Source organism: Calonectris borealis, chromosome 18 (assembly GCF_964195595.1).
Source record: "Calonectris borealis chromosome 18, bCalBor7.hap1.2, whole genome shotgun sequence".
Taxonomy (NCBI): domain Eukaryota; kingdom Metazoa; phylum Chordata; class Aves; order Procellariiformes; family Procellariidae; genus Calonectris; species Calonectris borealis.
Window position 1 is genome coordinate 1,949,298 of NC_134329.1, and position 22,814 is coordinate 1,972,111.

At 64.3% G+C, this 22,814-nt stretch overlaps 2 protein-coding genes across 7 annotated transcripts in view; both read right to left on the bottom strand.

Moving 5' to 3' along the window:
- Positions 1–5,668, bottom strand: part of LOC142090013 (RNA-binding protein EWS) — a 31,112-nt gene extending 25,444 nt beyond the window's left edge. For 5 of the 6 annotated variants that reach the window (XR_012676382.1, XM_075167227.1, XM_075167226.1 and 2 more), the window contains exons 1-3: positions 5,576–5,651; positions 2,421–2,457; positions 2,120–2,171 (exon numbers count right to left, since the gene is read on the bottom strand). Coding sequence is in view for 5 of the 6 variants with exons in the window: in XM_075167227.1 (XP_075023328.1) it covers positions 2,120–2,171; positions 2,421–2,457; positions 5,576–5,651 (165 nt within the window). In the remaining variant the exon portion in view is untranslated. Of the gene's footprint in view, positions 1–2,119; positions 2,172–2,420; positions 2,458–5,575 lie in introns of all 6 variants that reach the window. The other variant, XM_075167230.1, reaches the window with a different exon arrangement.
- Positions 5,669–7,261: 1,593 nt separating this feature from the next.
- EMID1 (EMI domain containing 1) lies at positions 7,262–18,920 on the bottom strand. The gene is given in 16 exon segments (XM_075167088.1): positions 7,262–7,813; positions 10,302–10,386; positions 11,058–11,102; positions 11,183–11,227; positions 11,380–11,433; positions 11,534–11,586; positions 11,693–11,779; positions 12,044–12,109; positions 12,112–12,180; positions 12,388–12,486; positions 12,982–13,108; positions 13,226–13,287; positions 13,392–13,478; positions 16,154–16,257; positions 16,390–16,503; positions 18,775–18,920. Coding segments are annotated over 16 exon segments (1,374 nt in total). The 3' UTR covers positions 7,262–7,682.
- Between the last annotated feature and the right edge of the window lie 3,894 nt (positions 18,921–22,814).

The following is a 22,814-nucleotide window of genomic DNA, read 5'->3' on the forward strand; positions in this document are numbered from 1 at the left end:
GGACTGGAGGGGCAGCCTCTTACATTTTCACAACACACCTCTGCTCTACGTAATGCAAAACATGAAAGCATCCAGCTCCTCATAACGGCCTGGGCACCCATCAACACGCACAGGTACCTCCCGAGGGCTAACATGAAACACGGGGAGTAGGACTACTCAGAGGGCAGAACTCTACGAAGTCAAACAAGTCAGTTATTTCAGCATAAAACTGCTTTAGTGTTCACTAGAAGAAACCTATTTAAGGTTTCAGTGAAGTTATTCTGAATATTCTTCATGTCCACCAGCCAATAGTTGGAAAATTCGGAGTTTATGTAGGCGTCCAAGGACGGATCAGCAGGAGCATCCAAGGGCTTGCCATCACCAAACCGTCCCGGTTACAGCTACTCCCGTCCCAGTGCCTTTGCATTCAGCGAGAGATCAGCTCTCAACTCGCACCTTCCCTGGAGCTCATTTTCAAGTCCAGACTATCACTAAAGGACAGCTTCTGCCCATCGTCTGGCTCAATCCTGACAGCACCACAAAGCAACTCAGCCGTGGTGATCCGATCGGCAGCGCAGCGCGGCTGGGTTAGCGCCGAGCTCCTGGCGCTGCAGTTTTACCAGCTAAACCTCAGTCCTGTGCCACGGACCAGCCGGCTCAAACTTCAGGCACCAGCCAACTTCTAACAGCTTTGTGCGGCCAGCAGTTTGGTTAGTTACAGCTCAAGAAGCGACATGAAGACAGCCCTAACATCCAGACTCTCAAAGGGATTTACTGACTCCTGTGGGAGCCTGGAACTTAAACGCCTTTTGGGATCTAAGCCTGTGAGCTAGCCTCCCTGAACTCAAGCCACAGATCTTAACCAAGAGTAGAAAAGCCTTGACCAGATTGAATATGTCACTGTCGGTGGAAGCTCACTACATCAAGAGGCAGGAAACGCTGCAAACCTCCCATGGCTATTTGCCTACAGCTGAGTTCAGCTGGGTAGTTGTTTTAGTCTCACACTAGAGGATATTGTTGAGACCTTCTGTTCTTATGCTTGCCAGTTCGCTTACACTTGTCCTTCCGTGTAACCTCCACCTTTGGTAGCCGTTCTTGCAATTGTTCTGTCTCAAAATACTTATTCAAAATAAAAGTTACTGTCACCTTCGTTTAAGCCGACCCAAATGCCAAGGCTGAACCTGTGCTCCTCCTGTAACACTGCTGTTTTTCACAAAGGGCCTTCTTACCCTGCCGCAGGAAGAAGCGAGTGTGGTATTCACGCAGCCTCTCTGCCCTGGACTGGCGAGCGCAGGCAGCAGCAGGCAGCAGCAGGCAGCGTGGCACAGGTCGCCTGAGCAGGCACAGGAAGGTAGCTCCTGCTCAGCCCTGCAGCACCAAAGCCAAGCTGTTGCACAACCAGAATTAACCCATTTAAAGCTGCTCACTAACGCTCCAACACGACAATGTGGTGGTTTTTATCTCCGTAATACAGACATACTCCTGGGTGGCAGGGTTTTCTCTTTCAAAAACCTCTCTGGATTGGCAGGGCAAAATTAACCTACACTGCTTTTTAAGGACAAAAGTTTAGCTTTGAAAACATACTTGGAGTGTGTATACAAATGTGGTTTTTAGTAACTGGTATGCTAAGGATTAAAAATAAGCATGGTTTAATTCATCTCTTAAAGATCATCATCATTCTGCAGTCTAGCCGACTGAGAGTATTAATAGCTTTAGCAACAATACCTCCATGAAAAAAATCTATTCCCTCCTCCTACTTTGACCAACTGCTGCATCTCACAAATGGCCATTTCCTCCTTTTTTTTTTTTTCACGTCTTAGTCTCCTACACCGCTGAGTAAAACACCCACCAACTTGGTGGCGTCAAACGTACACCGAGAATTAGGCTTTTATAACCCTCTCGACAACAATCACCTTAGGCTCGGATATATTAACAAAGAAGGGGACTGCTGAGGCTCCTCGACGTTTAGGTCGTTTTCACTTTAAGAAAGCAGCTGGGGTTGTGTGGGAAGCTACAGGACAACTTTTAATGACAGATTTTGATGTTGCCGCTCAGCGTTTTTCGTGGCTGGCAGAGCCCCGTGTAGTTTACTGGAAGACATGTGATTCAGCAGCAATTATAAAACCGTCCCGTGTTTTACCTGGGTGGTCTGTGCATATCCTTGAGCTGGCTGAGGTGCATACGCGCTGTAGCTGTAAAACGAATTTAAAGACATTTATAATGAATCCTCGTATTTCTGACTTGCACAAAACATGTATCATAAGACAACTTTCACGTATCCAAATGGTTTCTGCTGAAATACTATGGCAATACAAAATCTAAAAGCTAAACAAAAACCATAGGATTTACAAACATATCCGAGTTAAGACTAAACCACAATTATTATATACTTATATTACACCTTCTAAAAACAGAGAGAATAAGACCGTAATGCTACTTACGCCTGCTGAGCTGCAGCTTGGCTATAGGTACTATAATCTACAAGAAAAGGAAAAAAAGGAAAAAAGGTTGACAAAGGCTTAACAAAATTAACAGTGTAAGAGCACAGCAGCTGGAATTTCTTCCTGCATCTTGAAAGAACTGCTATAAAGCACTGGAAATCCAGTTTCAAAAGAGTGTAAGGTAAATGCCCTTTTGCAGTCTTTTAGAAGGAAACAAAACCTCTCTTCCTGTCATTGTTACTGCTGTTTGCAGCAGCAACTTTGATCTCAAATGACCCTACTTTAATTTAACTGCCACCTTGGATGACACCCAAGGGGGCTGGCAGGAGGGTGTTTTGTTTTGGAACAAAAGAAACACTGGGGCTGACACTTGCAAACCCCCCGCCCCGGTTTCAGAGGGCCAGGTTGCAAGCTTTTGGGTCTGCAGAAACCACCGCACTTCACTCTTTCTATTTAACTTTCAAGGACACAAACAAATGGCTGGGAACTTCTCCCCTTGCAGGGTTCGAGACGGGCATTAGCAGTAATTCCTTCCTCAAAGCCCCGATCCACACCAATACCCTGATTTAGAGGAGAACTGAACTCCTGAAAATCCACGCTGAACTGGTTTGCTGGCGGGAATGGAAAATGTGTCCACATGGCAATTACAAGGCTATATTTGAAATGATTACAGCTCCTAAACGTACGCTTTCCCTCAAAGTCACCAAGCAACTCCAGTTCCCATCCAAACTTCTAGAGCGAATGATGAATTTTCATCACTCAGACCAGACCTTGCCGGCCAGATTCCAGCTCTCCCGTGACCACAAAAGTCCCGAGGACAGAGCACAGGAATGAGTCCAGACCTTGCTCGCATCTGCCGCTCGGGCCGCGGCATCTGACTGAGCTGGAGGCAGAGGCTGGACGTCAGCAGAGCTTTTCTCAGGCACAGCCAGAGAGTCCTGTGCGGGAAGAGGTTTCGGTGTTCTACTGCGATCGCACTTCGGGGAACGCTGATCTCAGTTAGCAAACTGAAGATTATGAATTTGAGGAACCCAGCTGATGACTTCCTACAGCCTTCAGTTACCCCTAGGCTGTAAGGAACGCTTTAATGCCTTTATCACGCTGTTTACAACTGAACGTGACAGCGCACCAGGAATAATTTTGAAAATACTGTTTTCATGCACCAGAACCTCCTGTTTCTCGAGGCCGTGGATTCATCCCTCATAAAGCTCTCCTCTCCTCCTTCTAAGCCCTCTATGTGAGCTTACGGCTCTTCCTCCTTTGCACTTCCCTCTGCTGATGCCGGGGCTCAGACCCGGGGGTGCGTGTTGATGGACAAGGAAAGGAAGTGCCGTGACTTTGGTAGTGACTTTTGACAGGTATTAATTACTTCAACCTCGCACCAGGGTTGCGAGGAATCGGTACGAGTACACAAGGAAGATGATCGAAATATCACGCACAATAAAAAGACACTGAACTGCTATCCAAAGGCTTCCGTGCTCCCGAGACGCAGCGCACAAGTTGTTAAACTACTCTGGCACCGCTCCTGCTTGCCTTACAGGTTGTCATGTTTAATATCGAAAAATCTAGCTTGTTCAATTCAGGGTCACTGCTCTTTTTTTTTTCAGTTACACGTGGCTCTAAGCTCTGCTAAATCCTGAGTGTTAAAAACCATTAATGCCCATTCCCCCTCATCCACCTTTCCTCTCCCACCGCCTCCTTGTACCAGCACCCCTCCATCCTCCCCCACACCTCGCCGTACACCCTCCTCCACCCCTGCCTCCTCTTTTCCAAGCCTGTTCACCCTCCAGCCACTGAAACCTCCACACTCCTCATTCAAGTCTCATTTCTGCACCCCATTGGGTTACCACAGTCCCCCAGGCTGTTAAAAAAAGGCCAGGCTGCTGAGCACGGACCTCCCCAACTTCACCCCTTGCTGGTAGACCCCAGCAACCTACCACCCTTGAAAAGAGCTGCTGGGACCTTGAGCTATGTAGACGGTCTTCAGCTAAACACCCATCACACATCCCTTCTCACAGCCTTCCCCCAGTCCTACCTAGACATGACATTTCCCCCTTTGTAGGATTTAAATCCAGGTATTGAATTTGCAATTTGTCTCCAGCAATTCCTCTCTTCTAATTCTAATCGAATTTAGATTAACGCAAAACGTTAAAAAAATATTATGGTTCATTTAGTTAAAACCATCTCTGAGCCTTTATTTCCAGTGGGAAATTAATCTTCATCCTTCTATTTCACAAGGCTCAAGAGCACAATAGCACAGCTGAAAATAGCAGCTCCCACGGAAGAACATTTCCATGTATTAAGTGGAAAGACAGCTGTATTTTTAAACCCCATTTTGACAATTCCATTGGCACATGTTTCTTTAGTAACTTTTTTTTTTTTAAATCTCTCCAAGGTAATATTAGTCATATTTCCCTCACACTCCATGGCTTGTGACATTTTCCTCCGCAGAGAGGTCCGACCTTCGGCTGTTGGGCTTTAAGGCTGATGTTGCCACGGTTGGTAAGTCTCAATTTTGACCTATTCGCATCCAGTTGGAGCCCTCGTGTAAATGCACGTTTCCTTCTATGATGCTTCACTGGTTTTATTCAAAGAAATTACATTTGCACCAGAAACCGTCCTGAACAGCCACCAGAAAGGCCGAAGGCACGGAGGAAGCCTTCAGTAAGGGCACAGAAAGAGCATAACTCAAAGAAGCTTCCGGGGCTGGAGCACCAAGGATCCCCTATGGTAAACAACCCTTTAACAAGCATCTAGGAGAGATAATGTGGACACTGCAACCCCCGGGAGGCACCGGAGGGTCCCGGCCACCGCGGGGACCGCGGTGCTGGAGGGAGACGGGCTGGGTGGGGGCCAGGACGGCCACGAAGCCCGCAGCCCAGCCAGGAGGGAGCCCGCCACCACAGCGCGGGGGGCCCGGGCCCGGCGCCTCGCCTCGCCCCGCCGTGACAGGGCCGCGGCCCGGTCCCGAGGCGCTCTCCCCGCCCCGCTCCCCTCAGCCCGGGCGGCCCCGGGGCGCCGCCAGTGGCCCCAACCACAGGCTCAGCCCGCCCTGACGAGCGGCGGTGCAGGAGGCCGGTCCGGCTTCAGCCGCTCCCGCCGAGGCGGCCCCCGCGGAGGCCCTGGACCGGCCCGACCCCCCCGGCCCCGCTCACCCGTCGACGCCATTTTCTCGCCTTCCTCCTCCGCGCTCCCAACGTCCGGCCGCCGCCGCCGCCCCGCACTGCGCATGCGCCGCCCGGCCCCGGCGGGCCGTACCACGGCGGCGGCGGGGGAGCCAACGGGCGGCCGCGCACCGAGGGCTCGCCTCGCCCCGCCCCGCCGCCCTCCCGGCGATCCCCGCCCTCCGCGAAGAACCGGGGCCGCCCCGCGCCGCGGCGGCCGCCGCTCGGGAGGGCGGTTCTCCGGCGGCGCTGGGCGCTCCCCCCCGCCGGGCAATGGGATGGTACGGCCCGCGGCCGTTAGGGACCGTCGCGCAAGAGCCGTTCGGGCCGGGAGGCGGAGCGGGGGGCGCGGGGGGCGCGGGGGGCGGGGCTGCGGCGCCGTGATGTCATCGCCGGGCGTCGCGCGGCAGCGAACGGCGCGGCCGGGCCGTGCGCGAGGTCGCTCCGTGACGTCACACGCCAGCAAGTTGCGCCGCGCGCCGCACGTGCCGTCAGTGCCCGTCGGCACGCGGTGTGCCATGGTGTGATAACATCGCCTGACATCACGCTCCAGCAAGTGACATCACGGGCTACCCATGACGTCACCAGGTGTCAGACGTCACGTGCTAGCAAGTGACACTGCAGGCCAACCTGGGGGGCTGCGGCGTGTTCTGCAACGCCTGCTTGGAGTGGGTGGGCATCCCGTGGGTGGCGTGGCATGGGTGGGTGTCCTGTGGGTGTCACAGTGTGGGCGGGTGTCCCAGGGGTGGTGTGACATGGGTGGATGTCCCATGGGTGGTATGGTGTGGGTGGGTGTCCCATGGGTGGTGTGACATGGGTGGGTGTCCCATGGGTGGTATGGTGTGGGTGGGTGTCCCATGGGTGGTGTGACATGGGTGGGTGTCCCATGGGTGGTATGGTGTGGGTGGGTGTCCCAGGGGTGGTGTGACATGGGTGGGTGTCCCATGGGTGGCATGGTGTGGGTGGGTGTCCCAGGGGTGGTGTGACATGGGTGGGTGTCCCATGGGTGGCATGGTGTGGGTGGGTGTCCCAGGGGTGGTGTGACGTGGGTGGGTGTCCCATGGGTGGTATGGTGTGAGTGGGTATCCCAGAATCAGCATAGAGCAGGTGGGTGTCCCATGGGTGGCGCAGTGTGAGTGGGTGTCCCGTGGGTTGCATGTCATGGGTGGGTGTTCCATGGGTGACATGGTGTGGGTGGGGGTCCCATGGGTGGCCTGACATGGGTGGGTGTCCCATGGCTGGTGTGGCATGGGCGGGTGTCCCATGAGTGGCATCGTGTGGGTGGGTGTCCCAGAGGTGGCGTGATGTGGGTGGGTATCTCCTGGGTGGAATGGTGTGGGTGGGTGTCCCATTGGTGGCATTGCATGGGTGGGTGTCCCATGGGTGGCACGGCACAGCCATGTGTCCCCTGGGTCCCCGTGCAGGTCACCGCAGCCCATCTCCCCATGGCCCCATCCCACCCCGCTGACAGCCCCAGGGATGCCCCGTGGGACCCCACCACCGTCCCCAGGCCACCCACTGTGGGCGGAGGGCACCCACTCCAGCCCCCACAGCACCCAGCTGCACCCATGGGTGCCCGCTTCACCCGAGGGGGTCCCCCGGGGCACTGAGGGATGCCGCAGGACACGGATTCAGGAGGCGTTTAATGACCTCGAGGGTCCCAAAGCAGCAGGACGAAGCGTGCGGTGCAGGGGGGTCCCCACCCAGGGGGGGGTCCCCACCGCCCGCCCCCCCCGGAGCCCCTTCCCCGGTGCGGGGGTGGCCACGGGGGCTCGGGCGAGGAAGGAATTAAGCACCCGCAGAGCTGCATTTTGGGGTGGGGGCAGAAAAGGGCAGGGGGGGCCCTGGCACCCCTTTGCCCCCCCCCCGCAGGGTGGGGGTTCAAGCAGCAGCGATGGGGGGCAAAGCGTGGGGTGGGGGGGCCGGTGCCATGCCACCGGCTAGCACCAAGTGCCCTGCGGGGCCGGGGGGGGCGTAGGGGGGTGACCCCCATCCTGCCCCCCGCCCCGGGGCGATGCTCCTGCCCGTACCGGCACGGCGGTGGGCGCAGGGTGGGGGGGTGACAGTGGGTGACCCCCTCCCCGCCCCCCAGGCTCCGTCACTGCTTGCCGGGGGGCTGCCGGTGGGGGGCCACGATGCGGTAGGGGGGCTGGCCGCTGCCACGCTTGCCGCGGGGGGGCCTGGGTGCCACCGTGCCGGGGGGGCCGCTGCCCGAGCCGGGCTCTGGTTCTGCGGGGAGGAAAGGAGAGCGGCGTCAGGCGGCGGTGGGATGTCAGACACCCCCCACCCCCCCCAAAAGTCATCCCGGCATCGGGTGCTGTGGGTGGGGGTCCCCCGCCCCACAGAAATGGGGTTCATTGCTCCCTGGCCACGCGACAGCGTCGAGCCCCCCGGCTCCGGCTGTCCCCAGGGACCCGCATGCTGGGAGGGGCACACTGGGACCGGGGAGGGGGGGGACATGAGGACCCCCTGGCTGGCACCCCTGCCTGGCACCCCCGGCCGGCACCCCGAGAGCCGGGGTCCCCGCTGCAGGAAAGCACAGCTGGAAAGTGGAGGCAAGAGGTGGAGGGGGGGAAAGAGGGTGGGGGGCACCCGCCGCCCCCCCGCGCTGGGCACCCTGGCACGGCAGGACTGGGCACCAGGGTCTCCCTTGGGCCAAGGAGGGGTCCGGGGGCTCCCTCTGTCCAAGAGGAGCTCCAGGGGCTCCCCAGGGTGAAGGTCTCCTCCAGGGCCTCCCTTCATCCTTGGGGAGCTCTGGGAGCTGCCTTGGTCCTCCATGGTCTCCCTTGGTTTGAGAAGGGCTCCATGGTCTCCCTTGAACCTTGGGGGAGCTCCATGCCCAAGAGGGTCTCCATGGTTGTTTCTCTCAATCCAAGAGGGTCTCCGTGGTCTCCCTTGGTTCAAGAGGGTGCTCCAGGGTTTCCCTTGGTCCAAGGAGCTCCAAAGTTTCCGTTGGCCCAAGAGGATCTCCATGGTCATCTCTCTCAATCCAAGAGGGTCTCCGTGGTCTCCCTTGGCCCTGGGGGGCTCCAGGGGCTCCCTTGGTCCAAGAGGGTATCCGTGGGGCTCCCTTGGTTTGAGAAGGGCTCCATGGCCTCCCTTGATCCTTGGGGGCTCCATGGTCTCCCTTGATCCTAGGGGAGCTCCAGGGTTTCCCTTGGTCCAAGGGTGTTTCCATGGTTGTCTCTCTCAATCCAAGAGAGTTTCCATGGTCATCTTTCTCAATCCAAGAGGGTCTCAGGGGTCTCCCTTAGCCCTGGGAGGCTCCATGGTCTCCCTTGGTCCAAGAGGTTCTCCATGGTCTCCCTTGGCCCCTGGGGGGCTCCAGGGGCTCCCTTGGTGCAAGAGGGTTTCCATGGTTGTCTCTCTCAATCCAAGAGGTTCTCCCTTAGTTCGAGAAGGGCTCCAGGGGCTCCCTTGGTCCAAGGAGCTCCAGGGTTTCTCTTGGTCCAAGAGGGTCTCCAGGGGCTCCCTTGGTTTGAGAGGGGCTCCAGGGGCTCCTTTGAACCTTGGGGAGCTCCATGGTCTCCCTTGGCCCAAGAGGGGCTCCATGGTTGTCTCTCTGAATCCAAGAAGGTCACCATGGTCCCTTGGTTCGAGAGGGGCTCCAGGGTTTCCTGTGGTCCAAGGAGCTCCAAGGTTTCCCTTGGTCCAGGAGGGTCTCCATGGTTGTCTCTCTCAATCCAAGAGGGTCTCCATGGTCTCCTTTGGTCCTGGGGGGCTCCAGGGACCTGCTCCCAAGGGCTCCAGCCCCCCGTGCTCCATGCCCGCTCCCAGGGGGGCCGCGGCGCGCCCAGCTCATGCGGGGAGGGGAGGAGGGAAGGCGGCGCGGTTACCTGGCCAGATGATGGCTTCCAGCAAGGTGACCCTTCTAGCCAGGACCTCCAGCCGGGCCTGCTGCCGCAGGAGGGTTTGGAAGCTACTGGCCTGGGGGAGAGTGAGAGAGCAGAGCAGAGCGCGCGTTCGCCCCGCGGCAGGCACGGCACGGGTGGCACGGCATGGCATGGCATGGGTGGCATAGCACGGCATGGGTGGCATAGCATGGGTGCAGCCCCGGTGGGCGGGGGGGTGCCGGTGCAATGGGTGGGGGGTGCCAGGTCTCCCAGGAGGGTGCTCCTCCTGGTCTCAGAGGGGTGCCGGGGGCTCCCGTGGCCCCAGGGGGATGCGAGGGGCTCCCCCATCCCTGTGGGTCCAGGGGGGGCCGGGGGTCCCTTGTGCTGTCCCCGGATGGGGACACGGCTGTCCGCTGCCCGGGCAGGTCCCAGTGGGGTGCTCCCTCTGCCACCCCCCAGCACGCCAAGCCCCTGGACATGTGGGGGGGACACGTCCCCACCCTGCCCGGGGGGCCACCGGCTTGTCCCCAAGACAGAGATGTCACGGGTGTCCCACCCCGGGACTGTCCTGGGGTGCCCAGCTGTGGGTGCAGGCAGGGGGTGCCGCGGTGGCCCTCGCCCTATGAGTGGTCCCCAGTGCTGGCCACGATGCCACAGTGTGGGTGATGACATCATGCATGGCTGATGACATCACACCGCAGCCGAGGGGGTGCCGAGGGACCCCTCCCCGCAGCTCCATGACATCAGCAAGCCAAGGGCCACCGTGACGTCATGGGGGCCTGGTGACCTGCTGGCGGGGATGGGGGCCACCCCATGGAGATGGGGGCCACCCGGGGGGGGTCCCCGTCCCCTCCCGCGGCCCGGGCTGGCCCCCCCCTACTCACCGTAGAGCCCAATCATTGTTTCCAAGATTAAAACCCTCTCCGCTAAAATCTTCAGCGCCTCGCGGAGCTGGTGCAAACCCTCCCCCTGGGGAGAAGAGAGGGATGGGGTGAGGGGGGGCCAGACCCCCACATGTCCCCAGGCCACCTCCCCTGGGAGGGGGGCATAGAGGGGACACGGGTACCCCCCACCTCCCGGCACCCCCTGACTCACCGTGACACCGGGGGAAGGAGTGGGGGTACCCCTGAGAGGGGGTACCAGCCCCCAGCCCTACCCCTGGGGGGGCTGAGCCCACCCTGTGCCCCCCTGTGCTGGGGGGTCCGTGCTGATGGTGTGACCCCCCCATGGGAGGGGGCAGGGTGCAGGGGTGGTACCCCCAGTCCAGCATTTGGGGTGGGTGGGGGGCCAAGCACAGCCAGCGACCCCCGTTCCATCACCAGGGTCCCAGGGATGGGACAGGGACACTGGGCACAGCCGGGGACCCCCGTGCCACTATTGGGGTGCTGGGGATGAGATGGCACCGGGCAGCACTGGGGACCCCCATACTGTCATCGGGGTCCCAGGGACAAGAGGTGGGGCACCGGGCACTGCAGGGGACCCCCCATGCCATCATTGGGGTCCCAGGGACGAGACGTGGGGGAGAGCAGGGGAGGGGGGTCCCCCCCGCGCCCATCACCGCCCCCCCGGCACCCACGGGTGGCCGACCCCTGTCAGTAGCTGCGTCCCCGCTCCTGTCCCCGGTGCCACCCGTCACTCACCCAAGTGCCCTTCTCGCCCGGCTCGCCCCTGGGGCCCGGCTCGCCCTGCAACACAGAAAGGAGAGGGCCTGGCAGGGGGGGGCACGGGGGGCTGCGGCCCGGGGGGGCCCGACCCAGCAACGTACCTGTGCCCCGTCCTGGCCGCGGCTGCCCGGGGGGCCCTGGGGACCCTGGGTGGGGGAGAGAGCCCATCAGCACCCGGGGGGCACGGCCAGACCCCCCACCGTGGGAGATGCTGGCACCTGCCCCCCCCCCCCCCCCCCCCCCCCCCGGCTGAGACCTCCCCAACTCGTGTCACGGTGCTGGGCTGGTGGGGACTCACCCTGTCTCCCTTCTCCCCGGGGGGGCCGGCAGCTCCGGGTGCCCCGGCTCTACCCTGCGCAAGGACAAGGTGGGTGCCATCAGCCCGGGGGGGGGGGGTCCGGGGGGGCTCAGCCTGCCCCGTGCCCCCCCACCCCGGTGCTGCCAGCACTTACGTCAGGTCCTGGGGGGCCGGGTGGCCCGATGGGACCCGGGGGGCCAGGGGGACCTGCAAGGAGAGGGGGCACAGCTCAACTGGGCCCTGGCAGAGTGCCCCCCACTGGTGCACCCCCCAAAAGTGCTGGGGGGGGTAGGAAAGGGGGGGGGACACTCACCCATCGGCCCCACAGGTCCGGGGGGTCCGGCGGGACCCACGATGCCCACAGCGGCTTCGGTGAAGGTGTTGGAGAGGAGCGGGTCCCCTGCGGGAGAGCGTGGGTGGTGGGCAGGGGCCAGGCTCCCAGCACCACCTGGCTGGGCAGGATCTGGCCACGCAGCACCCAGCCCGGGCGATGCTCCCACCTCCCCCGGAGCCCACTCCCCACGGCCGGGCTGCCCCTCCAGCCCCATCGCCGGAGCAGGGATGCTCTGCCGCATCCTTGGGGTCACCCCCCACCACCCGGTACGGCCCAAACCCCCTCCTTGGGGTCACCCCCCATCCCAGTCCCCCCACCCCGAGTCCTTACTGGGCTCGGCTATGCGGGGTATCGCTGGCCCCACGGGGGCAGGGGGGCCCGGGGGGCCGGGGGGCCGGGTAACCCCTTCTCTCCGGGGAGCCCCCTGGCTCCATCCCGGCCGGGTGGTCCTGGGGGGCCGGGGGGACCTGCAGGGAGGAAGAGGAGGGTGAAGATTGGGGGGGTGCCTGTTAAACTCCTGATGCCTGAAGCTGTGCAGCACTGGAGCCCTTTGGAGCCCGAAAACTGCTGCACAGACCCCCCAATATCTGCCCGCCAGGAAGGGGGGTGCTTGGCTGGAACCAGGCACTGGGCTAGGGCACCCCCCCCAACCAGGGCTCCCAGTCCCCCCTTACCTGGTGGCCCCGTTGGACCCTTCAGCCCGGGAATGCCCGATGGTCCCCGTCCTCCCGCGTCTCCCTTGGGGCCGGGGGGGCCCCGCGAGCCGGGTCTCCCTGCAGCCAAGCAGCATCCTCAGGGGAGCACCCCGGGGACCCCCCCTCAGCGGGTGCCCCCACCCATGCCCGGTCCCCACCATTGCGGCCCAGCACGGCTCCCCACTGCAGCCCTGGTGCGGGTGGGGAGAACATGGGTGCTGGGGGGGCACCCCACGGGCAGCAGCCCCACGCCGGTGCCCCCACCCTGCCCCAAACCAAAGCATTGGGGGGGGGGGGGGCAAAGCCCTTCAAACCCTCCCCGGAGCTGGCCTGGTCCCCACGCGTGGCTCAATGTCACCGCCGTCCCCTGGGGACAGCTGGGGTGGGACTGCAGCCCGTTCCCCCAAGGTGAGGGACTCCAAGAGGGGGGTCCCCCAGGTGCCCCCACCCCCCAAATATTGATAACACCCGGATGCTTTTCCTGGGCAATGGCAGTGCCGGTGCTGCCAGGTGGCACTGCCACCACCACTGGTGCCACAGCTGGGGGGCAGCTGCCTGCGCTGCCGGCCTTACCGTCATCCCCAGGGCTCCCACGGGCGGCCGGAGACCCCCAGAGCTGCCCAGTCTCTGACCCCCTGCCTGGGGTGCGGCCTTTGGGTGCCGGGGGGGTGGGGGGTTCGGCCACTGACAGCCGGGCCACCTGGCAAAGAGACGGGAGGGTTGGGTGCCGCAGCGGGGGACACCATAAGGTGACACCCCCCCCTCCCCGCTGGGCTCCTGCACCCCTCAAGGGGTGGTGGCACGTTGGGGGGCTCACCTGCGCCTCAAGGGTGGCGAGCCGGGCTGTCAGCTCTCCGACGCGGCTGCAGTTCAGGCACCCTGCGAGGGGGGAAAGCGGGGGGCACGGGGGGGTCGGGTGAGGGGCACCCACGCCTCTTCACCCACGCTGATGCAGCGTGTGGTGGCAAGGGGGGGACACCCACCTGAGAAAGCCGTGGGGCGCAGGGGGGGCCGGCGCGGGGCAGCGCTGGGGCGCCCAGTGTCCCGCAGGGCGAGGAAGGTGTGAGCCTCTGCTGAGGGAAGGGGGGGTTAGGAAGGGGGCACCCCCCATCCCGGTGCATTGTCTCTGTTGGGAGACCCCCCAAGGGCCACGGGGCTGTGGAAGGCTGCTGCCCCTCACCCCAAAATAGGGGTGGGGGGGTGCAAGGGCTCCCGCTGCTTCTGCCCCATCCTCAGTCCTGGGGAGCCTCAGAGCCCCAAACCCACCCACGTTTCCAAGGCAGATCCCCCTTGAACCCATGAGTGACCAGCCAGATTCCCCCAATCCCACCCATGGTCCTGAACCGGACCCCCCAAACCCACCCACGACCACATGCCAGAGCTCCCCAAACCCACCCATGACCACCCACCAGATCCCCCAACCCACCCCATAGCCCTCATCCAGACCCCCCCAAACCCACCCATGACCACATGCCAGAGTCCCCCAAACCCAGCCATGACCACATGCCAGAGCCCCGCAAACCCACCCCCTAACCCTCAGCCAGACCCCCCCAAACCCACCCATGACCACATGCCAGACCCCCCCCAAACCCCCCCACGGTCCCAAAGCCCACCCTGCGAAACACCCCTATGGCCCCCAGTCCCGGCTCGGGGGTGGCTTTGGAGGGGGTGGTGGCTTTGGAGGGGGGCCACATTCCTGGGGACACTTCCCACATCCACGACTCATCACGGGGTCCCAGCACCCCGTCCCCACCGAGGCACCCGGGGGAAGTGGCTGGGGGCCACCCGATGCGGCAGGAAAGGGGTGTCTGGAGCAAAGCCGGCGGCATCGCCCCCCCCCCACTCCCCCCCCACTGCCACCCCACCCCGGCACAGCCACCGCAGTGCTGCAGGGGACAGCCAGCGCCGCCCTAAGCGGGCCCAGATGTGGGGCACCCGGCCAAGCACGCATGGAGGAGGAGGAGGAGGAGAAGAGTCCCCAACCTCCCCCCGTGCTGCTGCCACCCAGCTGGCTCTGGAGCCCCTCATGCCAGCCACTGTCCTGCAGGCCCTCGGTGCCACCTCGCTGTCCCCAGGGTGCCCCCACCCCTGGGTGCCACCCGCTGGGATCCCCCGGTTCCCCGCAGCGCCGGGGCCGGGCTGGGGACCCACAGGCAGGGTCCCGCGGGAGAGGGAGGGAGGAGGATGTGGGTGACGACGGGGACAAAGACACCCCCCTGCCGAGGCGGCAGCGCCCGTCCCACCGCGCATGTCACAGCCTTGCACCCATCCATCCACCCGCGGGCAGGCAGCCAGCCCCTCGCGGGCACAGCCACACGCCCACCCAGACAGGAATGTCCGTCCGTCCGTCCGTCCACACCCCATCCATCTATCGGCCTTTCCAGTTACCCACCCCTGGGCACGGCCAGCCAAGCACCCACCTGCCCACCCCCCCCTGCACCTACCCATCCAGCCAAACCTAGGGCCAGCTACCTGTCTGCCCACCCACCCACCCATCCACAAGACTCTCTGTCCATCCACCCACCTACCGGACTCTCCCTCCATATAGCCGCCCACCCACTCATCCACCTCCATCCACACGCAGGGACATCCACCCACCTATGCACCCACCCGCTGACACAGGAACATCCAGCCAGCCACCTCTCCGCTTACCTGTTCATCACCCATGGACATGGCCAGCCATCCATCTAGCCACAGGAACACCCATCTAGCCACTCACGCACCCATGGGGCCATCCATTCATCCATCCACCCACCCATCCACAGGAACATCCACCCACCCACCCATGGGAACATCCACCCATTCATCCATCCATTCAACCATGGGAACATCCATCCATCCATCCACCCACACCAAACATCCATCCATCCACCCACCCACCCAGAGAGGAACATCCATCCCTCCATCCATCCATCCCTCCGTCCACCCACACAGAACATCCACCCACCCACCGAGGAACATCCATCCCTCCATCCATCCATCCATCCACCCATTCACCCACATAGAGGAACATCCATCCCTCCACCCACCCACCCAGAGAGGAACATCCATCCCTCCATCCATCCCTCCACCCACCCACCCAGAGAGGAACATCCATCCCTCCATCCATCCATCCATCCACCCACCCAGAGAGGAACATCCATCCCTCCCTCCCTCCATCCCTCCGTCCACCCACACAGAACATCCACCCACCCACCGAGGAACATCCATCCCTCCATCCATCCCTCCATCCATCCCTCCATCCATCCCTCCATCCACCCACCCACCCAGAGGAACATCCATCCCTCCACCCACCCACCCAGAGAGGAACATCCATCCCTCCATCCATCCATCCACCCACCCACCCAGAGAGGAACATCCATCCCTCCATCCGCCCATCCATCCCTCCATCCACCCACACAGAACATCCATCCACCCACCCACCCACCGAGGAACATCCATCCCTCCATCTGCCCATCCATCCCTCCATCCACCCACACAGAACATCTGTCCATCTACCCACCCACCCACCCACCAAGGAACATCCCTCCCCCCCTCCCTCCCTCCCCCCCCAGCGGAACAGCCATCCTGCCACCCCTCCCACCCACACATGGGTCCATCTCTCCACCCAGCCCTCCCCATCCCACCAGCGATGCCAATGGCCGCGGGCCACAGCCCAGGCACAGCCCCTGGGTGACACCACCCCACCCTGGCCGTGAAGAGGACCAGAAGCCCAGCGCCAGGGCAGGATAAGGCCCCTTCCCACCTTCCTCGCAGTTGGCCCCGGCGTGCCCGGGGCAGCACCTCCACTCCAGCGCCGTGAGGGTCTTGTAGGTCACCCTGTAGATGGGCCGGACGACGGTGCGGTAGCTGCTGGCACAGAGCGGGGCAGCGCTTTCAGACCCATCCTGGCTCTTAAACCCCGGGGCAGCGGAGCACCCCAGGGTGCTGGGGCAGGACGCCGGGTGCCAGCTCCCAGGGGACCCCGGTGGCACCGCTCACCTGCCCCCGCTGCAGGCCAGGGGCCAGCGGCAGCCCTGGAAGACCCGCTGGAGGAAGGTGCCATTCTGGACGTGGCATGACACCGTCCGTGTCACCGTGTAGGAGCACCAGTTGCTGGAAGGGAAACCGCCGGCACCAGTGGGACACTGCGGGGCTGGCAGAGGTGGTGTCCCCCCCTCATCCCAGGGGGTTCTGTCCCCCAAATTGCCCTGGGAGATGCCCACCCCCAGCTTTCGGGGTGCCCATGGAGGACCCTCCCGGGCGGGGGCTGCCCTGGCACGCCGGGGGGAGCTGGGGCCCCGCATTCCTGCTGCATTCCCGGCCGGCATGGCGCTGGCGCCGGCTGGCCTGGAGCGGGGCCCGGAGCCCCCCCCTGCGCCCCCGGCCCACCCCGCACAAAGGCTCCTTTCTTCGGGCGCCTGCCTGCCCTACGCCAACTCCTCGTGCCAGGCTCTGCCCACCCTGCCTGCCCCGGGCACCCCCCAGCCTCAGTTTCCCCCTGCAGAAGGAGGGGACACCAGTGCCACAACACCAAGCGCCCCCGTCCCCGCGGTGGGCAGGACTCGCTGTACCCTCGGCGGTTCCAAACTCTGAGGCTGTGCAATTTGGGTTAAAACCCGAGCTTTTTGGGACCGCCGCAGCGCTTGCACAGCCCCTGCGAGCAGGGAGGCGGTGGCGGCGGGGACGAGTGGGCGCCGCAGGGGGACAATTGTCTGGGAGGTGCCGGGGGGGGGCACAGCAGGGTGGCACAGGGCTTTCCGGCCGGGCAGCGTCCCAGGCGGGCCCCGTGCCAGAGCCACGAAAGCGCCGAGCCCGCCGGGGCTGTCTCCACGCTTCTGCTGCCACCCCGCGATGCCAAGCGGGGTCCCGGGGGACAGCGGCACCTCCGGCCCCCCTACCCAGGGTGACAGCCCCTGGCATCGTCCTCCCCTGGGGCGGGCATCCAGCTCCAGGGCGATGCTCCCCGTGCACATGGGGGTGGCACGGGTGCTGCGTCGGGATGCAGCCGCGCCGTCTCAGGGCGAGGATGCAGCAGCGGTGCCAGCCCCAGCTGCGCCGGGCGCCCGCGGGGATGGGGATGGGTCCCGGCCCGTTTCGCCTCCCGCCTGGCAGAGGGAAGACGTGGGGGAATGCCCTCCTGGGGAGCGGGGCAGGAGCTGGCGGGCATCGGCGTGCGAGGACTCGCATGGCCCGGCCTGACCCAGCCCACCCGCTGCCGGGCCAGCACTCGTGCACCGAGCGGGCCCGGGCTCTGTTGCCGGGGCGGGCGCGCACCTGGGGCAAAGCCCACGTCGGGGTTGGCTCTGAATCCCACCCCCCTTCCCAAAAGCAGCCTGTTGGCTTCGTGCCCCCCTGTTTGGGCACGTGGGACCCCAGAGATGCCTTAGCCCAATGAGAGGGATGGGGTGGGGGCTCACGGGCCCCCCGATGCCAACAGCAGGGTGGTGGGTGCTGGGTCGTGGGCTTTGGGGGTCCGGGGGGGGACACGGCAGGGTGGTGCCAAGGCGCCGGGGGCTTCCTGGGCTTGGCTGGGAGGGGAAGGGGAAATGAGGCAGCTTCTGCCCGTCGCCTCACCGACCCGAGCGGAACCGGGAGGTCCCGGCAATCCGGTGCCGGAGACATGGCCAGAGCCAAAGATTTCCTGTAAACAACCCCCCCGCCACCCCGCCTGCCGCTCCGCCGGGACGGGACTGTGGGGACAGGGACCACAGCCCCCCTGAACCGGCAGCAAGCTGCCCCAGCCCCCGCCACCTCCCAGGGACGGGCAGGGCCCGGGGGCTGCTCACCCTGCACCAGCCCCAGCAGTCCCAGTGTGCCCAGGCAGCCCCAGTAGCCCCAGTATGCTCAGGCAGCCCCAGTATGCCCAGGCAGCCCCAGTATGCCCCAGTATGCTCAGGCAGCCCCAGTAGCCCCAGCAGTCCCAGTATGTCCCAGCACCTTGCTAGCCCTGGTAGCTCTAATAACCCCAGCAGTGATGCTAGCCCCAGTTACACCCCAGCCCAGTACATCCCACTAGCCCCAGTAACCCCCCAGCCCCAGTACATCCCACTAGCCCCAGTAACCCCCAGCCGCATAAGTCCAGTGCCCCAGTATCCCCGGGCAGCCCCCAGCAGCCCCCCAGGCTTCCCAGCCCCGGTAGCCCCAGCAGCACGGACCAAGCAGCCCCTGCCCTGCCGTCCCCAGCTGCCGGTGCCCCCCGGTGCCCGGAGCCCCCCGGAGCTCCCCGGTGCCCGGAGCCCGCATCCCCATCTCCCCGGTGCCCCCCACGCTCCGTGCCCGGTGCCCCCCGTGCCTGCCCCCCCCCCCGGTGCCTGCGCTCCATCTCCCCGGTGCTTCCCACCCCCCGTGCCCAGACCCCCTCCCCGGTGCCCCCGGTGCCGGTACCTGCGGGCGGCGGGCTGCAGCACGGCCGGGCTCCAGGAGCCGGCGGCGGGCGGCGGCAGCAGCAGGCAGCAGAGGCACAGGCAGAGCCCCAGCGGTACAGGCAGGGGCAGGCAGCGGCGGCAGGGCCCCCGGCCACGGCCCGCCATGCCGCTCCGCTGGGCTCGGCGTGGGGCCGCGCTGCCCGGGCACCGGCACCGGCACCGGCACCGAGCGGGGCGGCGGGAGGGGGAGGGGAGGGGAGGAGGGATGAAGGAGGAGGGATGAAGGAGGAGGAGGAGGAGGAGGGACCCCCCGCCCCCCCGCCTTCCGCCCCGCTGGCCCGGGGGTCCCGCTGGCGGCACGGACATGGGGGGGGCACAATTTGGGGGGGACACGCACTGGGCGCGGGGGGGGCCAGGCAGGATGGGGGGGGCTCAGCGCAGGGAGGGGGCACGATGGGGGGGGTGGTCCCAGGTGCGGGACCCTGGTCCCCGTGTGTGGCGGGTGTGAGCCCCTCCGCGGCCCTCTGCGTGGGTACACACGCGTATGCGCGTCCCTGTGTGTGTATGGGTACACACGCGTGTGTGCGTGGGTACACGTGTGTGCATACGCATGTGCACGGGTGCGCACATATGTGTGCTTCTGTGTGTGCACGGGTGCACACGTGTGTGCGTGTCCTTGTGTGTGCATGGATGCACACGCATGTGCGTGTCCCTGTGTGCATGGGTGCACACGTGTGTGTGTGTCCCTGTGTGTGCATGGGTGCACACGCGTGTGCGCGTCCCTGTGTGCGCATGGGTGCACACGTGTGTGCGTGTGTGTGTGCATGGTTCACACGACTGTGCGCTTCTGTGTGTGCATGTGTACACACGCGTGCGTGCGTGAATGTGTGCATGGGTACACATGCGTGTGTGCATGTATGTGTGCATTGGTACACAGACGTGTGTGCATCTGCATGTGCACGGGTGCACACGCGTGTGTCCAGGTGTGTGCACATCCGTGTGTCCTCGTGTGTGCACATCCGTGTGCGATGTGCTGCAGGCCCGTGCGTGTCTCTGTGCACACGCAGATGTGTTTGTGTCTGCGTGTGTGTACGTGTGCGTACATGGCCCGGTTGCGTGCACATCCGCCTGTCTGCCTGTCTGCCTGTCTGTCTGTCTGTCTGTCTGTCTGTCTCCGGCTGTTCTTCTGGCTGCCTCTTCCATGTGTGCGTGTGTGTGGTCCCTGTGCTGGGGCGTGCAAGGAGGCCGCGTGTGTGCATGGGCGTGCGTGGGTGGTCCCTGCCGGGGGCATCAGTGGGGGGGTGTGCGGGTGGGGGGGGCCCTACAGGCAGTGTGTGTGTGCGCGTGTGTGTGCGCGCGTGTGTGTGTGCATGTGTGTGTGTGTGCGTGTGTAAGGGGGCCGAGGTTTGTTTGGGGACACGTCCCCGCAGCAGCAGCACCCCCGGACCCCCCACCCCTCTGCGGGGTGTGGGTGGGGGCCAGGACAAAGCTTCCCCCCGCCCGAGGGGCTCAGCCCCTGATCAAGGCTGTCAGCACCCACCCCCCACCCTGCCTGCACAGGGACCCAGGCGTCCGGGTGGTTGCCATCGGCTCATTCCGCTGACCCGCTGAGTCCCCTCCCACGCAGGCGTCCAGGCCCCCCATCCGTGGGGTGGGGGTGTGCGAGGGGGGGCTGCACTCTGCCTGCCCCCCCCCAGCATGGAGAGAGCCCTGAAAGGCCTGGAGCCGGGCTCGGGGGGGAGGAAGAGTGGGGCAGGAGGACTCTGCACTGGAGCGGATGAAGGAGCACTCCCACAGGGCCCCCCCCACCCATGGGTGCCACCTTCCTCTGGGCAGAGGGCTAAGCAGGGGCCTGGCACGGTGCAGGCGGGAGGGATGCACCCCCAGAGCACCCACCCACAGCTGGGGGGACCCATCACCCCGACTCCCCAGCCCCCCGGCTGGCAGCCACCCCCTTGGTGGTTAGAGCATGGGGGTGTCCCCAAACCCCCCCCCGGCCCCCCAGCAGCGCCGCTGGCAGCCTGGCCCCCGGCGTGTCCTTGCCGCAGGGCCCGGGACGTGCTGTTTATCCTCGTGGGTGCTCAGAGGAGCCGAAGGTCGCCCGCGCTCCTCCTCAGACTAAACAAGGCTGCGGTCGGGCACTCGGGGTCTGGTAGGGGCCCTTGGGTGGGGGTGGGCGGGTGTCGCACTGGATGATGCATGTGTCCCCCCCCCAGGTCTGGGTGGTCCCCGCCATGCATAATGGGGACAGGGCTGGGGTGCTGTGAGGGCTCAGCGCTGGCGGGATGGATCCTGCTTGGCTTTGGCAGGCTCCCTCCAGCAGCCCGGGGGCTGGGGCTTTGGGGGGCTGCGGGCACTGGGGTCCCCCGTCTTGTCCCCCACAGTGGGGCAGCCCCGCTCCCGCTGCTCCCTGATGGCTGTCCCAGGCTGTCCCCAGCCCAGAGCTGAGCACCCGGGGCCCAGCCTCGGGCTGCACAGGACCTCGTCTCCACGGCTCCCCTGAGTGGCCCCCACCGGGCCCTGGGGTCCCCTCACCCATGCCCACCCCCTGCTTGATGGCTCGAATCCCTCCAGGCCTCCTCAGGTGTGTTTCAGCCTGGCTCCAGGTCCCCGTGCCATGTCCCTGTCCCAGCTCCAGGTCCCCATGCCCTGTCCCTTTCCCAGCTCCAGGTCCCTATGCCATGGCCCAGGCAGGGACCAGAGCTCAGAGCTGAGGCTCCTGGGCCAGGGGAGGGGTGGGGGGGCCCAGGTGGGGCCACTCAGGACAATTACAGCCTATTAGTGCCTGCAGGGCCCTGCCCCGTGTCCCCACCCATGTCCCCAGCTCTGCATCCCCTGAACTACCTCTGTGACCCCGGCTCCTGGCAAGGCTTGGGGCATGCTGGGATGGGGAGAGGCTGCTGGTGGGTCCCAAGGGTGCTGGTGGGGCTCACAGAGCAGCCCCCCAGAACCCCCACCCCTGCCTGAGCCGTGGCATAGGGTGCTAGCCCCCAGCCCCATTTGCCCTGGGGTCAGCTCCTGGCATGAGACCTGGGTGCAGCTCATTGCATGGATGGGGCACTGGGTGGCTCCTGCCCATGTGGGCCAATGAGGAGCCGAGTCCCCCACCGTGAGGATGAGGACGGGGGCGGGTGGGTGCTCAGGGCAGGGACCGAGCCGGGGCTCGGTGCCCCGCTCAGCCGGGCCCCCCGGCGGTGCCACCCCGGGCTGCCACGCCGCGTGGCCGAGGCCACCAGGTGGCACTGCGAGGCCACCGTGGCCGTCGCTGCCCGGTTCCCGGCCACCCCCAGGGCCCCCAGTGTCCCCTTCCCAGCGGCGAGGGGGATGCGGCCGGAGCCCGGAAGGAACATCCCCTCTGTCCCCAGATCTGTCCCCAATCTGTCCCACCACCGGCATGGCCACAGTGGCAACCCCTCTGTCCCCAAATCTGCCCTCTCCATGGGTACGGCCAGAGTAAAAAACCCTTTACCCCAAATCTGTCCCTCCACACGCACAGGCAGAGTGACAACCCTTCTGTCCCCAAATCTGTCCCCAGATTTGTCCCTCCATGGGCACAACCAGAGTGACAAATTCCCCTGTCCCCAGATCTGTCCCTTCTGCAAGCATGGTCAGAGTGACAGCCCCTCCATCCCCAGATCTGTCCCCAAATGTATCACTCCACTCAGGCAGAACCTGAGTGACAACCCCCCTGTCCCCAGATCTGTCCCCAAATCTGTCCCTCAGTAGGCAGAGGGGGATGGTGATGGGTGCAAGCGGGGCAGATACTGGCGTGTCCCCGTGCCTCAGGGCCTCCTGCCACCCCCCGTGCCTCAGTTTCCCTATGGGGCTGTGGGAACCACATCCCTAAGGGGGACGAGTCCCCCCCCCCCAGCCAGGCTGGTCAACCTGGGGGGCAGCCCCCACGGGGACACCCCACCCCACGTGTGTGTGTGACCACACGTGTGCTCGCCCCTCTGACACGCCTGTGTGCCCGTGCCCCAGGGCTGGGCCACCTGCGGGTGCCACTGCCCAATCCTGCGTTGGGTGCAGGTTCCTGCTATGGGTGCTGGGTGCCTGGCA